We start from the raw sequence: 17388 nt of genomic DNA, 5'->3' as shown, positions 1-17388 counted from the left end.
GCAAGAATTTGACATTGAGAATATTTTTAAACTATTTTACTGGAATGCACAGAGCCAGCAGATCTTTTCAAGGGTGGGTAAGCTCTCACTATAAAATAAAAGCAAAATACTGTGGATGCTGGAAATCTTAAATAAAAACAGAAAATGGTTGAAGAAGAGTCAGAGCTCTGAAGAAGAGTCATACGGACTCAAAACGTCAACTCTGTTTCTCTTTCCACAGATGCTGCCAGACCTGTTGAGTTTTTCCAGCATTTTCTGTTTTTAATGAAGCTCTGGCTATGCTTCTCATAACTCCTCAGAACAGCTCATTCCTTGGTTTGGCGTTGAATTATTTCTTTGCACTTGGGATGCTTTTCCATACTTCAGGTGCTTCATAAACGCAAGCTGCTGTTGTTGAACATGATACATACTTTAAAGCAGAATAATCACGTTTAGTACGTCATTGAATTTTAAGAGCTGGCTAGAGTTCCTATCTTACCTCCATCTTGCGCTGGATCCAAGGTCCAATGACATTTGTCTGGCTGGCAAACTGGCGACGCAGACGCTCATTAGAGTGTTGCCGTACAAGCTCCTCTTGCAGGGTCCCATCTCTCTGAGGAACCAGTTGCTTCATCTGTTGTTAAAAACAATTTGATTTTAATGCAAAAATACATTGAACGAATTAATCTATTCATTAAAATTGCCATCAATTTGCATTCTCAAATATTATTTTATCATTGAAGATGACAAAAGAGAACACCAAGAATTCATATCCATTGTATCAATGATTTCAGTATTAAATCTAAATGAATTAAATGTTGGTTTAATCACCATCAACAACCAAATAATGTAATGGTGACGATAAATCAAAGTAACAATTCTCACAAATTTTAGTGTTCTATCAGAGTAAGAGATTATATGCAGAGAACTAGTGAGCAGTCAGATATTCTCTATGTAAACATTATTCCCTGTATTAAGGGCAAATAAGAACCATGACCTTACAAACATTTAAACGGGGAGAAAAATGTTGCAAATCTGAAATAAAGCCAGAAATACATAGCAAATCTGTCAGCACCCAGAAAGAAAAAATAAATCAATATTGGTCTGGACTTTCATCAGAAGAAAAACACTCAGCAGTATGTTTTGGCAATGGTTCTGCAACTAAAATATTAACATTTCTCAAAACAAAAACAGAAACAGAAATACCTGGAAAAACTCAGCAGGTCTGGCAGGATCGGCGGAGAAGAGCACAATTGACATTTCGAGTCCTCATGACCCTTCAACAGAACTTCTGTTGAAGTTCTGTTGAAGGGTCATGAGGACTCGAAAAGTCAACTGTGCTCTTCTCTGCCAATGATGCCAGACCGGCTGAGTTTTTCCAGGTATTTATGTTTCTGTTTTTGTTTTGGATTTGCAGCATTCGCTGTTTTTTGTTTTTATATTAACATTTCTGCTCTCTTTTCAGATTTTAATGAAAATGTTTTGTATTTCCTGCACTTTCTGTTCTTATTTAAGATCCGAGTCATTTCTGATTGATCCATTTGTGAGAATATTTTGCCTGGTGATACCTTGTCCCATTTGGCACTGATCTCTTCATGTGATATCATGCTATAGGGATTTGACACAATGGATGAGATGCTATAGGTCTGAGTAATCTTCTGCACTTCATTAAGGATTCCCAGGATGGCCTGCCTCTCGCTGTCTGCTTCCGGCAGGGTGGCTTTAAACTGTTCATGGGCCGTTATCAGACTCTAAAGATCAAGAAAGGGGGCAAATAAAGTGTTACACTTCATTTATGTGGAATTTAAAAAAAAACATAACAAAATATCATTTGCACTAACCTGAAAGATGCAATCACAATAAAATGATCTTTATTTACTTCTGTTTTAGTATGCTTCCAATAAGTGGGTTTTTTAAAAAAAAGGTAACAGATTCATCATGGATAAATATTACCGCAATTTTACAGCTAAAGGCAAGAAAAATACATGCACAAATATTCCAATATTGGCACACTGTGAATAATGGGTTGGCCATTAGTGATCCTTGCAATTGTCAGAATAAGGAAATGTAAATGACTGAATTAATTTCACTGGAACACCGATGCTAGATATCTTGTCTGTTTTGATTATTCCTTCAAAGATTTGCTTCAAAACCCAGAAACAACCTCAGAAAGCAAACTCTAAGAGGCCGGGCAAGTTTAATATTAAATATTTTACTTTAAAAGAAGACGAAATGGTTTCAAAAACGCTGTGGATTTTTAAAACCATTTCATTACACGGGATATAATACAAAGTTAATTTAGCATCGATGTGAACCTGTATTTGTAAGCTCCAGTGCGGAGTCAGTAATTCCATGGGCTGGATTTTGTGCAGATAACTGAACGCTCATGCTGAAGCCAAAAGTAGGGGGTGACCCCGCTTCAGCCAGCGGTGGGACTTGGGGAAGCGTATTTCTGCTGGTGGTCAAGTAAGTGATTTCTGCCCCAATCAAAGAAGGCTTTCTGCCTCCCAGAGTGGACGGACCAATCAGAGGGCCCAACAGCTCAGCAGTGCCACTGAGGCTGTAGCTGCAAGGAGAGGGCGCCTCAATGGCTAGTGCCTTTGTAGAAAGATAACTGTTAATGTTGCAAATGCTGTGATGATTGATTACATGCCCTCGTTACGATTAAGAGCAGCTGATGTAGGGGGAAAAAAACTGTGCCGAAGGGAAAAACAGTCTACACCTCTGTCCTACAGGGTTTGGTGAATAAACCGATGTTGAAGACAGATTGACTCCAGCTTCTTCCATTGCTGGATGTATGTTCAGCACAATAACAGTAAGAGGGGTTGGGGGACACTGGGCCTGGTGATCAGTGTGGGGGGCTGGGGAGTGGTCATTGTTATACTATTGCCACAGGGGTGGAGTGGCCATGTCGCTATGGGGCCCTTTGGTGGGCCATGGTGTTCAAAAAGGAGGACTAGCTTCCCCCCGAGCCCGCCAGGTTTCACTGATGGTCTTCATGGATGGCAGCGGGCCCCCATGACATGGGCAAAATGGTCATGGAGGCAGGCATTTGGCCACTTAAGTGACTCAATTGGGTTCCCAACAGGTAGCCTGCCATTTTGCTAGCTTTCCCACCTCCCAACATGTCACCAAAGGGCTGGCAAAATCTCAGCCTATATGACAAAATAAAGTCATGCAATTAGAATGGATTGTCACATCTTAGCAATACCAGTATTATTTACATACACCATTGATACCCACTAACTTTTTGAAGCAAACGTACTGTACCTGAATTTCTTCAATACTGTGAACAATAAACATGTCTTGTAGATCTTCCATTGCTCCTTCCATCCAGTTGTTAAAGGGAGCAGCCCTTTTAGCAAACTCCAGTAAGAGCTGATCGACGGTTTCCCGTAATTTCTCGGCTCTCTGAAAGTTTAATCAATTGGAAAAACAAGGAGGAATTCCTTCAATGTTGTGAGAGGGTTGTGAAGTTTAGGAATCATTAGCTGTGGAGGTATACTTTTTATAACAAACCATGGACTGACGACATTAGTGGCACTGTGCTGGAGCTCCACGGAGCAGCTTACCTTTGCACAACTAAGTTTCAGGTCTTGATACTGGTAGGGCGCAGGAAGGGAGAAATAGAGTGTTGCACACAACCTAATGGATGAGGCTGAGATTAGTTTTGATAGTGATCTTGCTCACTTAGCTAACAGATATGTGGCTTGCAAGGTTGCAACAAATGTGAGAGAAAATGGGAATTGTAGTGTATGTTTTTTCACTGGGATAATAATGTACACTTTTTTTTGAAGAAAAAAACAGTATTATGGCACATAATGCTCACTTCATATGGGGGCATTCAAATTATTAAAGCTAATGACATTGTTATTTACGTCCCACTGTTGTGTGTAGAACCTGTTATGATCCCAGCTGATGTTACCACCGGACAAGCCTGATCACAGGGTGGAACCCGGCTTAATAGATCCTAACTTTTAATTTGTTTGTTTAGATACATGGAGAGTGGCTACTGACCAGTCACGGGAGTCAGCTAATGAACTTTTAACAAAAGAATAAAATATTTATTTAACAAGAAAAGATGAACTATATTACAATACCCACTCACCCACAACTATACCTTTACAGATGTATACAGATTTGTAAGGGTAACACAAGTTACAAAAGCTATCTTTTGCTCTAATGTCCACATTAAGTACCCAGTCCATGTAAACTAATGTCACTTGTGGTCAAACACACCACACTCTGAAACCAAGTGACAGATGCCACCTCAACCAGATACTACGGATCTCTCATCAACTCCCTCCACCTTGTCACACCGTGAGCCAACCGGTCTCACTGCAATCTGTTCTTTCAAACAAGGGTTTCTGATCTCCATCTTCCAAGAACTTGCCTTGGAATCTTCTCCCAAACCAGCGCTTTCCCTCAGATGCCTTCTACAAGGGTTCACCTCCAGGGTTTCGAATTGACCTTCCAATGTTCCTCTCCCCTGGGTCACCAAATGCATTCAAGCTTTGCTCCATGCACTCTCTCTCTCTGACTCAGCTGTTGACAGTACACCACTGCCCATTGCAAAGAGTCACAGGCCTTCAGTTATCTATTTAGGCTTTCTGACTTTTCCCAAGCATTTATCTCTTTAAACTTGAAGCCTTTCTCTGCAACTCACTCTTAACTTGAATTAAAAGGACCTTTTCTGGGTTTCTGTCCTTCCTTTGACTAGAAGGTCTTCTTAGGACTTTCTCCTATTCCACTCCCCTAGATTTGGGGGCTTTCTTCTTTAGCTTGGAACCTTTGTCCCTTTACATGTCCTGCCTGTCCAGGCACCTTCTTCCAACTGAACTCAAAACTGCTGTTTCTTTAGTTTTTCTGTGTGTTTGTGGGTGGGTCCTGTTTCTCAGGACCCCTGTTGCTAGGCAACAGCAGAGTTTTTTTTTCTACTCATGTTTACTTAACAGCTTTAGGAGTTGTAAAACTCATTAGAAATGCGGGTACCTTTTAAAAGGAAATTAAAACTCAATTTGACCTTTTCTTAACACACAAGTACAGAAATATAAATCAAACTTAAACTTTATCTTATTCTTAACACCCACAATTACAAATATAACTTACTTAAACTATCTCTATTTCCCAACAAACCTATTTTAATCTGCTTTTGAAATTTCTGTCAGCACTTGTTTTTCTTTTACTTTGGATGATCTAACAACCTCTAATATAGCCCCTTGACATGAAGCTATTAATGTAAATAATATTATTGGAAAATATTTTCCTTTTAAATTAGAAGTTTAGTCTGTGGGTGTGTCTCAATTGGATTAAAACCAGCTAGTCTGGGTGCTTTGACGTGTACTAATTTTGATGTGGAAGAGAGATTGTGTGCATTTTGCATTTTTTGAATAGAGCATTCAAGAAGTGGGGTGAAAATGATACCTATCAAGCAGATATCAAGCCATATGTTTATATTACTAATAAAATTAGTACTATGAAAGGGGTTTTATTGTTAGAGAGGTTTAGCTCAGAGCTTGTTGAAATAATGAGAATTAACATTCAATCAGTGGTAGTAGGTATAACTTTAGCAGTTTTGGGTGTGCAGAGCACAGGCAATGTGAAATCAAAAGGCAACTGTAAGCCTCCAACTGGCTCCACAGGAACCAATGTGAAAAGAACCTCATTTTGAAATCTTAAGGTGAAAATGCTTTGCCTGGTGTCTGGTTAAGTCTATGGGTTGCTGTTGCCTTAATGGAGATTAGTTTGAGAATTTGTTACAAGTTATGATGGTAGTAATTTGTAGCCATATGTACATATTTTAACCTGTGTAAATTAATAAAATGTTTCATTTAGTTTAATGTAAAACCTCGAGAACTGGTGGCTGATTCCTGAATTTAGAATCGCATCTCAAAGATAACACTTGAAATTATAGGTCATGGCAGTTGTTTAAAGTTTCCCCCTGGATTTTTAAATAACTCCGCTTTACCAACTGCATTTGTCATAACACCCTCCATAAAACATTAAGGTCACTCTTTGTCGTACTCTCAGTATATGAAAAACTTGTTCAACTTTGGGAACCAGAGATTTATGAATTACTGAATTAAGGCTTGTAAAATAGCTCCTTAAATTTGAACAGCTATTCCAAGGCCATTTCCTTCCTACTTTTCTGTCATAGTCACTCATGCCAAAGTGTGAAACAAGTCATTGCAATAAGGAAATTAACCAAGTAGAATAAGACACAGTATTTAAAACTAACTACAGTAATTTTTGCACATCCTTGATTCTGCAAAATCAAAAGGCTACATTTCACAAGAACCTAACATATTTGGTGAGTCACATGTAAATAAAGCTAGAGGTACAGCTTTATTTCTGTAACAGAGCCACTGAGTGCTGAACTTGGCCAAATGCAGAGATATTAATACCAACTTCAGTGGCTGCATGCATCCCAGAATTCCTAACACCAAGATCCCCCCTTACTTCAAATACACCCTTCCACTGGGATAATAAAAGCCCCTCAAAGTGATTATTTTTGCAGAAGTGACATCATTATTTAACCTATGTGTAAATGGGAGACATGAATTCTCTGTGTTTGTCGAATGCCTAAAGGAACCGAGTGTCCAACAAGGAAATTAATTGCAATCTGATGAAACTCATCATGTTACGCAGACAAGGTAACACTTTCAAATTGTTTCTCTTTATACTGGATCAAGGACATTAAAAGAACACATAAAACTTCTCTGATAGATTAGTGTAATTATCCAGTGAGTAGCTGGACCAGGAAGATCCCAGATCCTTCTCCAGTTTGTGCTCAGCTACCTGATCTCAGTTGGGCCCTCACTAGAGCACAATTCAATTGGTTTCAGTGGCCCATGGTTAGGAAGTAGAAAGGAAATGTAAGGATTTATGCTCCCTGCTGGAATTGCATATGAACAACCACCCTGGAATGCAAACACTGTTCAATAACCTGCTGGTACTCATCATTGGGGATAGTCCATTATAATGATTTAGATTAGATGTGGCACCAGAAAACGTTCAGTGCCTTTGGAACATAAGTCACCCATTAAGGAATTAATGCATTTAGGATTGGGGAAGGATGAAGAAAAAGAGGGAAAAAGGAAAATACAATATTACACACTTGGAACAATACCTGGCATTGGCACAGTGACACACACAATTACAACCACATTCTTACAGAAATCCATGAAATAGTTCTAATGAAATACTGTTTACTTAGAAATTTTCACGTCATCAATATTGTCCTTAAAACTCCTGAACTAATGTGTATTGTCACCTACAGATCATGGTTTTTTTTTGCTGATAGAGAGCCATATCGTGGAATGATAAGACTATGGGAATGAAATTGGGGATGCAAAATAGGTAGAATTGCATCTGCTTCCAGAGGCACTTCCCATCCGAAATTCCATTCCATTGACTTCAGCATACTGAGGGGTAGGATATCAGTCTTTTTGCATCTCCTTCCTAGTCGAAGTTGACCCCATATCTTCACAGCATCCAAACGGCTGTGACTATAAACTGCCGCTATGCATCTTGGCACAAAACAACAATGGCAGTGTTTAGAATTTACATCAATTCTGGATTAAATTGTGCCATGCTGAACAAGGAGGTTCTATAACAGCACATGCCTCCAGCCTGGTGATTCTTTAACCATTAATATCGGCCGTATGAATTCAGAAAATTAATTTTATGATGTAGAAGTGGTGCAATTAGTTTGCAGATATAAAACCATCTGCATCAAATACATTTCAAGTACAAGTGTTAATCCTGTCCTGATATATAGAAAATGATTAGACAGGCTATTCAGAACTTTCCTTTATTCACTGAGGTATTGTTCAAATATAGCTCACCTCTAAAGCCTCCCTCCGTTTCTGTGTGAGAGTCCCAAAATTGTCCCACTGATCACAGATTTTCTGGCATCTTGCATTTACTTCAACAGCATTGTGATAATCCAACTCACTTTAAAAAAAAGTCAACAAAATTGTTGAATTGTTATTCCTCATTTTTAGGATTAATGAACTTCTAACAATGCAACTAGCTTTCAATCTACTGTCATGTTCAAGATTGTACTGTTACAGCTAAATATTTATAGTAGTAAATTTAATGCCAACTCCCATTTACTACTTAATGGTCACTTAAGCTATTAGCTTCTATCATTTTTGGTCCCGCAACAATTTTAAACATACTCTGCTCAAAAGAAATCCCACATTGATCTCAAGGTCAACAAAAATCTGAAATAAAAGAGGATCTTGGACCCTCAGGAGTGTAGCATCATAGTCAAAAAGTGTGAATTTTCATCTTTGATTCCCCAGAGAAAAACCCTGATGCTGGCTGTAATGTCAGGAAGAACATAAGATCTGTTGTAGGCTATTCAGCCCCAAAGTTTGCTCCACCATTTAATTAGATCATGGCTATAAGTGCTTTTGTCTCAATTGCCTGTAATAAAGATGATGAGCACAAAAATCCCAAAACTCTACACTGATATCACATTAAGACTTAGACTTGAATTTTCGTAAAGATGGAGCGAGCCTCTGGCTTAGTCAAACTGGTGCCAGACTCACAATTCTGGAAGTCCCTCCCCCAAACCTGCCATTTTCGCTGGGGCAGCAGGGGGAAAGGGGATGGGTTGTAGTTTGCAAATATGTGGTTCACGGGACAGCTGCATATGTAAAAGTCCGTTTTTTTTTTTATTCGTTCACGGGACATGGGCGTCACTGGCTAAGCCAGCATTTATTGCCTATCCCTAATTTCCCGTGAGAAGGTGGTGGGGGAACTGCCTTCTTGACCCACTGCCTTCAAACAAATCCAATTTTCACAACTGGGATGTCCAAAATACGACTTGAGGGCTTTAGACTTTTCAGGCAAAGGTCTAAAGCTGCTGGAATTCTTTGGAAAGGTATAGTACCCTTCTGGTTAGGTCCAGGAACACCTATGGGAGAGGTAAGGTGCTCTTTGGGAGAGGTAAAGTGTCCTTTGGGGTAATTTAAGTGCCCTATGGGATTGTTAAAAGTAGACATGAATATACGTAAAAGGTGGATAAACTGATTGGAACTGTCAAGTGGTCAAAGCATTTAAATCTCATTGGAACCTTCGCTGGCGAGGCTAGCGTTTATTGCCCATTCCTAATTTCCCTCAAAAAAGTGGTAATGAGCTGCCTTCATGAATCACTGCAGTCTCTGTGGTGTAGGAATGTACAAATATGGAGTGAATTCCAGGACTTTTATCATTTTATATAGTTTCAAGATTCTTGATGGTGTTCTCCCACACACAGTGAGATCTGGTTATTTTTGGAATGTCAGCGTTGTTGGCAAGGCCTGTATTTATTGCCCATCTTTAATTGCCCTTATCCAGGTGGTGGTGAGCTCCCTACAACTGAATGGCTTTCTAGGTCATTTCAGAGGCCATTTAAGAGTCAATCACATTACTGTGGGCCAGGAGTCATGTGTTAGGTAGAACAAGGAAGGATGGCAGATTTCCTTTCCTAAAGGGCATTCGTGAACCAGATGAGATTTTACAACAACCCACTGGGTTCATGATCATCATTAACAAGAGTATAATTTTTTCCCCCAGTTTTTAAAATGTATTCATTCATGGGATCTGGGGGCTGCTGGTTAGGCCAGCATTTATTACCCATCTCTAATTGCCTTGAGAGGGCGATGGTGAGCCGACTTCTTGAACTGCTGCGTTATACCACTTGACTGCAGTGGTTCAAGGAGGTGGCTTACCATCACACTCTCAAGAGTAATTAGGGATGGGCAATAAGTGCTAGCCTAGCCAGCAATGCTCACATCCTGGGGACGAGTAAATAGAAAAAATATTAAATTAAAATCTCCCAGCTGCCATGGTAGGATTCGAACGTGTGTTTGGGTTACTAGCTCAGTAACATTACCATTATGCTACTGTCCCATCAAACAAAATGTGATACCGAGCTACATAACAAGATATAGGGCAGATGGCCAAAAGTTTGGTCAAAGATGAAGGTTTTAAGGAATGCCTTACAGGAGGAAAGGGAGTTACAGAGGTAGAGGGGATGAGGGAGGGAATTCCAGAGCTTAGGGCCTACACTTATGAAGGCACAGCTGCTGTTGGTGGAGTAAAACAGGTCAAACGGAGTACAGCTGAGGAAACTGAGTGCAGACTTGGAGTTTGGTGAGTGGTAAAGTGTTAATTTTGTTCTTAAAGTTTGCTCTTAAAATAGTCATTAATTAGTTAACTGGCTGAATCTGGTTACCCTAGCCGCAGTTCAGTTGGCTATAAATACAGGCCTCTTTAGTGCAGCTAAGGCAAACAGAGTGCAGCTGGGGAAACTGAGTGCAGTCTTGGAGTTTGGTGAGTGGGGAAGTTGGGGAAAGGTGAGGTTTGTTTCCTTTACCTATCTTTCTCACCCTGTAGGAATTGGTTCTTGCTCTACTACAGGGAAAGAAGCTAACTGTTTGGTGAGTATCTGCTGAATGGTTAAGATCTATTCTATGCCCAAGGTTTAAAATAGCTTATAAATTGGCGGTAAAGATAATAAAAAATATAAAAAAGCAACATAAATGAATGATGTTATTAAGTAATTATTTAAAACACATTAAGAATGGCAGGACAAGTGATGCGTCAGGATTGCAGCATGTGGGAGCTCCTGGATAACATAGGACTGAATCTTCTGGTCAGCGTGCAAGGGCGGGTTCCACTCGCCGACGCGTAAAACGACGCGCGGTGACGTCGGGCATGCGTCCTGATGTCACCATGCATCATTCTGATCTTCAGTTCAGCGGCTGCGCATGCCTGCCGAATTGTCAAAGGCCTATTAAGGCCATTTAACTAATAAAACTAATTGTTTGGGCTGCTTGTCCAACCTTAACGTTGGCAGGCAAGCGAAGAGCCCAGGCGGCCTTCACATTTCCCATGAAACCTCATCCACGGGCAGGATGAGGTTTCATGCAGGGTTTATAAATCAAATAAAATTTTTAATTAAAATTCATTGACATGTCCCAGCTCATGTGACATTGTCACATGAGGGGACATGTCTGAATAATTTTTTCTATATTTTTTTCAAGTTTTCATAATGAAAATAATCTCCGAGGCAACTCCGTGCATGCGTGCAAATCCCCCTTCTCCTCCCACCCGCGTTGGGAGCGCTGAGTGTTTCCGGGTGCGCATCATACTGGGTGGGCCTTAATTGGCCCACCCTAATAAAATGGCGGCATGCAGCCGACTACGGGCGGTGATCGGCTGCACGCCCACCCGCTCCCACCCAGCCCGCACGACGGGGCAAAAATTCTCCACATTATGATCCAGGGCAAACACATTCTGCAGTAAGTGTTTGTGGCTCAAGGAACCTCGATTCAGTGTCATTGAGCTGGAGTCTGAGCTGCAGACTCTGCGACATATCAGGGAGGGGGGAAATTACCTGGATGCCAGGAGATAGTCATACCACCTAGGATAGGTTCTTCTGATTTGGTCGGTGGTCAGGGACAGGAGGGTGTGACTGCGAGTGAGGCAGGTAAGGGGACCCAGAGGGCAGAAGTGCAGGAGTGTGAGCCTCTACAATTGTCCAACAGGTTTGAGGCTCTCTCAGCTTGTTTTGATGAGAGTGGGGGCTGCAGGGTGGATGAGCAAACTGACCATGGCACCGTGGCACAGGATGCCATTCAAGTAGGGGGAGCAAAAAAGAGTGTAGTGGTAGTAGGGAACAGTATAGTGAGGGAAATTGACACTGTTCTCTGCAGCAAAGAGCAAGAGTCAGGCTGGCTGTGTTGCTTTCCTGTTGCCAGGGTTCAGGACATCTGCTCAGGACCGGAAGGGAACTTGCAGTGGGAGGGGAGGGTTCGATGTCGAGGGTTTAGTGGTGTAGAATTATTTTGGGTGGAGATGAGGTATAGTAGGGGAAAGAAGTCAGTAGGAGTGGTCTACAGGACCCCTAACAGTAACCACAATGTAGGATAAAGTATGCTAGAAGAAATATTGGGTGCTTGTGATAAAGGGATGGCATAATCATGGGTGACTTTAATCTACATATAAACTGGAAAAATCAGATTGGCAGTAATAGTCTGGATGAGGAGTTCATGGGATGCTTTTGAGATAGTTTCTTAGAGCAGCACATTCTGGAACCAACCAGAGAATAGATTAGATTACTTAATGACCTCAGAGTGAAGGCACCTCGAGGTAGCTGTGACCATAATGATTGAATTTTACATCCAGTATAAAAAGGAAAAGAGTGGGTCCAAGACTAGTATTTTAAACTTAAATAAGGGCAACTATGTGGGCATGAAAGCTGAGCTGGCTGAAATTAACTGGAATATTAGGCTAGGGGATGGATCAATAAGAAGCAGTGTCTGACATCTAAGGGGATAGTTCAGAATACTCAGAATAAGTATATTCCTACTATAAAGAAACATTCTAAAGGGAGGACCCACTATAAAGAAGTTAGGGAAATCACCAAACTTAAGGAAAAAAACATATAACTGCAAAGATGAGTGGGAGGTCAGATGATTGGTCAGAATATAAAGAACAGCACAGAATGACTAAAATGTCAACCAGGAGTAAGAAATTAGAGTATGAGAGGAAGCTAGCTAGAAATGTAAAACCAGATAGTAAGAGTTTCTATAGGTATTTAAACAGGAAACGAGTACATAAAGTGAGTGTTGGTCCTCTAGAGAGTGACAATAAGGAGTTAATGGTAGATAATAAGGAAATGGCAGATGAACTGGACAAATATTTTGCTCTGTCTTCCACTGCAGAGGATACAAAAAACATTCCAGTAATAGCTGTAAATCAGGAGGTGGAAGGGAGAGAGGAACTTGGTGAAATTGCAATCACTAGGAAAGTAGTACTGAGCAAACTGATGGAGTTGCATCTGACAAGTCTCCAGGTCTTGATGGACTTCATCCTAAGGTCTTAAAAGAGGTGGCTAATGAGGTAGTTGATGCGTTGGTGTTAATCTTCCAAAATTCCCTAGATTCTGGAAAGGTTCCATCAGATTGGAAAGAAGCAAATATAACCCCCTCTATTCAAAAAATGAGGGAAGCAGAAAACAGGAAACTATAGGCCAGTTAGCTTGAAATCTATTATAGGGGTGTTACAGTTGATCATTAAAGAGGTTATAGCTGGGTCCTTAGGAAAGCAGGTAATCGGGAAGAGTCGGCATGGTTTTGTGAAAGGGAAATCATGTTTAATCAATTTATTGGAGTTTTTTGAAGGAGTAACATGCACTTTGGATAAAGGGAGCCGGTAGACGTGCTGGATTTCCAGAAGGCATTTGATAAGGTGCCACATCAAAGGATGTTGCTGTAAATAAAAGCTCATGGAGTAGGGGGTAACATATTAGCCTGGACAGAGACTGTCTGCCCAGCAGAAAACAGAGTATGCATAAATGGGTCTTTGTCTGATTGGCAGGATCTGGCTAGTGGAGTCCCACAGGGGTCTGTGCTGGGGCCTCAACTTTTTACAATTTACATCAATGACTTAGATGAGGGGAGTGAAGACATGATAGCTAAATTTGCAGATGCAGACACAAAGATAGGAAAGTATATGGTGAAGAAGACACAAGGAGTTTGCAGATGGATATAGATAAGTTGAGAGTGGGCAAAAATCTGGCAGATGGAGTACAATGTGGGAAAACGTGAAGTTGTTCGCTTTGGCAGGAAGAATAAAAAAAGCAGAGTATTACATAAAAGGAGAATGACTGCAGAATCCTGAGTTGAAGAGAGATCTAGGTGGTCTCGTGCACCAGTCACAAAGCTAGTATGCAGGTGCAGCATGTAATCAAGAAGACTAATGGAATGCTATCCTATATTACAAGAGGGATTGAACATAAAAGTAATGATAAAAACAAAAAAACTGCGGATGCTGGAAATCCAAAACAAAAACAAAAACAGAATTACCTGGAAAAACTCAGCAGGTCTGGCAGCATCGGCGGAGAAGAAAAGAGTTGACGTTTCGAGTCCTCATGACCCTTCGACAGAACTTGAGTTCGAGTCCAAGAAAGAGTTGAAATATAAGCTGGTTTAAGGTGTGTGTGTGGGGGGGCGGAGAGAGAGAGAGAGAGAGAGAGGTGGAGTGGGGATGTGGTTGTAGGGACAAACAAGCAGTTTGATAGAAGCAGATCATCAAAAGATGTCAACAACAATAATACAAAAGAACACATAGGACACCCTGGTCCACTCCTCCATCACCTCCTACTCCTCAACCCCCTCCTATGGCACCACCCCATGCCCACGCAAAAGATGCAATACCTGCCCCTTCACTTCCTCTCTCCTCACCGTCCAAGGACCCAAACACTCCTTTCAAGTGAAGCAGCATTTCACTTGCATTTCTCCCAACTTAGTCTACTGCATTCGTTGCTCCCAATGTGGTCTCCTCTACATTGGAGAGACCAAACATAAACTGGGCGACCGCTTTGCAGAACACCTGCGGTCTGTCCGCAAGAATGACCCAAACCTCCCTGTAGCTTGCCATTTTAACACTCCACCCTGCTCTCTTGCCCACATGTCTGTCCTCGGCTTGCTGCATTGTTCCAGTGAAGCCCAACGCAAACTGGAGGAACAACACCTCATCTTCTGACTAGGCACTTTACAGCCGTCCAGACTGAATATTGAATTCAACAACTTTAGGTCGTGAGCTCCCTCCCCCATCCCCACCCCCTTTCTGTTTCCCCCTTCCTTTTCTTTTTTTCCAATAAATTATATAGATTTTCCTTTTCCCACCTATTTCCATTATAAAAAGAGAAAAAGAAAAAAAATTATTTATTTATTTATTTTTTACATCTTTTATGCTCTCCCCACCCCCACTAGAGCTATACCTTGAGTACCCTACCATCCATTCTTAATTAGCACATTCGTTTAGATAATATCACCAACCTTTAACTTTAACACCTATGTGTTCTTTTGTATTATTGTTGTTGACATCTTTTGATGATCTGCTTCTATCACTGCTTGTTTGTCCCTACAACCACACCCCCACTCCACCTCTCTCTCTCTCTCTCTCTCCGCCCCCCATACACACACCTTAAACCAGCTTATATTTCAACTCTTTCTTGGACTCGAACTCAAGTTCTGTCGAAGGGTCATGAGGACTCGAAACGTCAACTCTTTTCTTCTCCGCCGATGCTGCCAGACCTGCTGAGTTTTTCCAGGTAATTCTGTTTTTGTTTTTATAAAAGTAATGATTTTATGCTTCAGTTATACAGGGCATTGGTGAGACTATATCTCGAATACTGTGTGCAGTTTTGGTCTCCTTATTTAGGGAAGGACATAAATGTGTTGGAGGCAGGTCAGAGGAGGTTTACTAGATTGATACCTAGAATGAGCGGGTTTTCTTATGAGGATAGGTTAGACAGACTGGGCTTGTTTCTGCTGGAATTTAGAAGAGTGAGAGTATATAGGGCAGAATTTTACGTCCCATGGGTGGACAGGTGCCCAACCTGATCGGGTGTCAAATAGCACACAATGACCTCGGGCAAGCGTCCCGACATCATTGCATACTCGCACGATATTTCGGTTGGCAGGTGCACCAAGAGTTGGCAATTAAGAGGCCTATTAAAGCCATTAATGTAGTAATTGACCTGGACTTTATACTGCCTGCCCAACATTACGGTTGGCAGGCGGGCGGGTGAATTGGCCAGGCGGCCTTTGGATTTTTGAGGAAACCTCATCCAAGGGCAGGATGAGTTTCCGATATCAACTTAAAAAAATTAAAATGTTTGGGCAGAATTTTTAATCATCAATATGTTTAGGTGAGTGATTCTTATGGGTGGAAACATTTTTCGGAATTTCATAACGTTTATTTTTGGATTTAAAATTCTTAGCTCCCTGAGGCAGCTCTCTGTCTTCAGGGAGCTTTCCTTCTGCACTCCCCTGTGCCTGCGCTGACTTCAGCGCTCACCCTCCTCCCTCCCTCCCTCACCCCAGCAACACTTGGCCTTTCAGTGCGTGTTTCATGCTGGCTGGCCGTTAATTGGCCAGCCAGTGTGAAATTGCGGTCAGGGGCTAATCGCGGTCGGTGGCCCATTTCCTGGCCGCTCCTGGGCCCACCACTGCGCCCGGCAGATGACCCAAAATCTTGCCCATAAGGTCCTGAATGGTCTTGACAAGGTGGACGTGGAAAGGATGTTTCCTCTTGTGGGTGAGCCCAGACCTAGGGGACACTGTTTTAAAATTAGGGGTCGACCTTATAGGACAGAGATGAGGGTTTGGAACTCTCTGCCCCAGAAGACGGTGGAAGTGGGGTCACTGAATATGTTTAAGGCAGAGTTAGATAGATTCTTGTTAGGCAAGGGAACCAAAGGTTATCGGGGTAGATGGGACCATAGAACTTGAAATACAAACAGATCAGCCATGATCTTATTGAATGGTAGAGCAAGCTCAAGGGGCCAAATGGCCTCCTCCTGCTCCTATTTTGTATGTTTGTAAAGAGAGCCAAGGGAACTAGGATTGGAGGAGTGCAAGTACCTTGGAGGGTTGTAGGACTTGCAGACATACGGAGGGCCAAGACTATGAAGGGATTTGAAAACAACGCTTTGAACTTTAAAACTGAGGCATTGCTTAACCATGGGCCAATGTAGATCAGCAAGCATAGGGGTGATGGCTGAATGGAACTTAGTGCAAATTAGGACATGGGCAGCAGTGTTTTGGACAATCATAAATTTATGGAGGGTAGAATGTGGGAACCTGGCCAGGATTGCATTGGGAAAGTGAAGTCTAGAGGTAACAAAAGGCATGGATGAGGATGTCAGCAGCGGATGAGCTGAGGCAAGGACAGAGTTGGGCAATGTTACAGAGATGGAAATAGGCAGTCATGGTGATATGTGAAAACACATCTCAGGGTCAAATATGATATCAAGGTGGTGAACAGTCTGGTTCAGTCCCGTATAATTGCTAAGGAGAGGGATGGACTAGGGAACAGAGCTTGTGACTTCAGTTTTCCTAACGTTCCGATTTAGATAAGGCATGTAACCTGTTTCATGTCCGTGACTCTGCATGTCCTTTGACTACACCAAATTCAGAGGCAAGAAATTGATTTTCAATTCACCCTGCCAAGGCGGATGACAATATTCTGTTATTAGGCAGATGCTGGTTTTGTAGAACAATAAATCCACTGCAAGTGACATGAGAGATGCAGCTTGCTATTTAGCATGAAGGAATTTAAAGATCGTTTGAGGACAATAGCTGATGTTGGCCTGCACTGCACATTCAACCACTAGAGCAATTTGTCTAAGATCAAAGCATTCTTTTCATTATAAATTTCAGCTCATTTACTACCCTACCTCTGGCCTCAAAAGACCACAAAAGTTAAGCTATGGTCTCAGTAAGATTATTCAAACTTGCTAAAGGAAATAAACTTGTGCCATTTACCTCAAAACATGGTGCTAATTTGCATTTTTCTCTGTTTCCTTGATGGCTATTTCTAAAGGGGGAACTATTGTAATGA

The 17388-nt window shown here is 41.5% G+C and overlaps 1 protein-coding gene across 3 annotated transcripts in view; it reads right to left on the bottom strand.

Annotated features, from left to right (window-relative positions):
• LOC121293120 (alpha-actinin-2) overlaps positions 1–17388 on the bottom strand; it is a 110379-nt gene that overhangs the window by 10468 nt on the left and 82523 nt on the right. For all 3 annotated transcript variants that reach the window (XM_041215818.1, XM_041215809.1, XM_041215829.1), the window contains exons 13-16: positions 7827–7935; positions 3250–3390; positions 1548–1730; positions 479–613 (exon numbers count right to left, since the gene is read on the bottom strand). In XM_041215818.1, the coding sequence (XP_041071752.1) occupies positions 479–613; positions 1548–1730; positions 3250–3390; positions 7827–7935 (568 nt within the window). The remainder of the gene's footprint in view (positions 1–478; positions 614–1547; positions 1731–3249; positions 3391–7826; positions 7936–17388) is intronic.

Source organism: Carcharodon carcharias, chromosome 2, assembly GCF_017639515.1.
Source record: "Carcharodon carcharias isolate sCarCar2 chromosome 2, sCarCar2.pri, whole genome shotgun sequence".
Taxonomy (NCBI): domain Eukaryota; kingdom Metazoa; phylum Chordata; class Chondrichthyes; order Lamniformes; family Lamnidae; genus Carcharodon; species Carcharodon carcharias.
The sequence above is the reverse complement of the archived record's forward strand: the minus strand, read 5'-3'. Positions and strand labels throughout refer to the sequence as shown.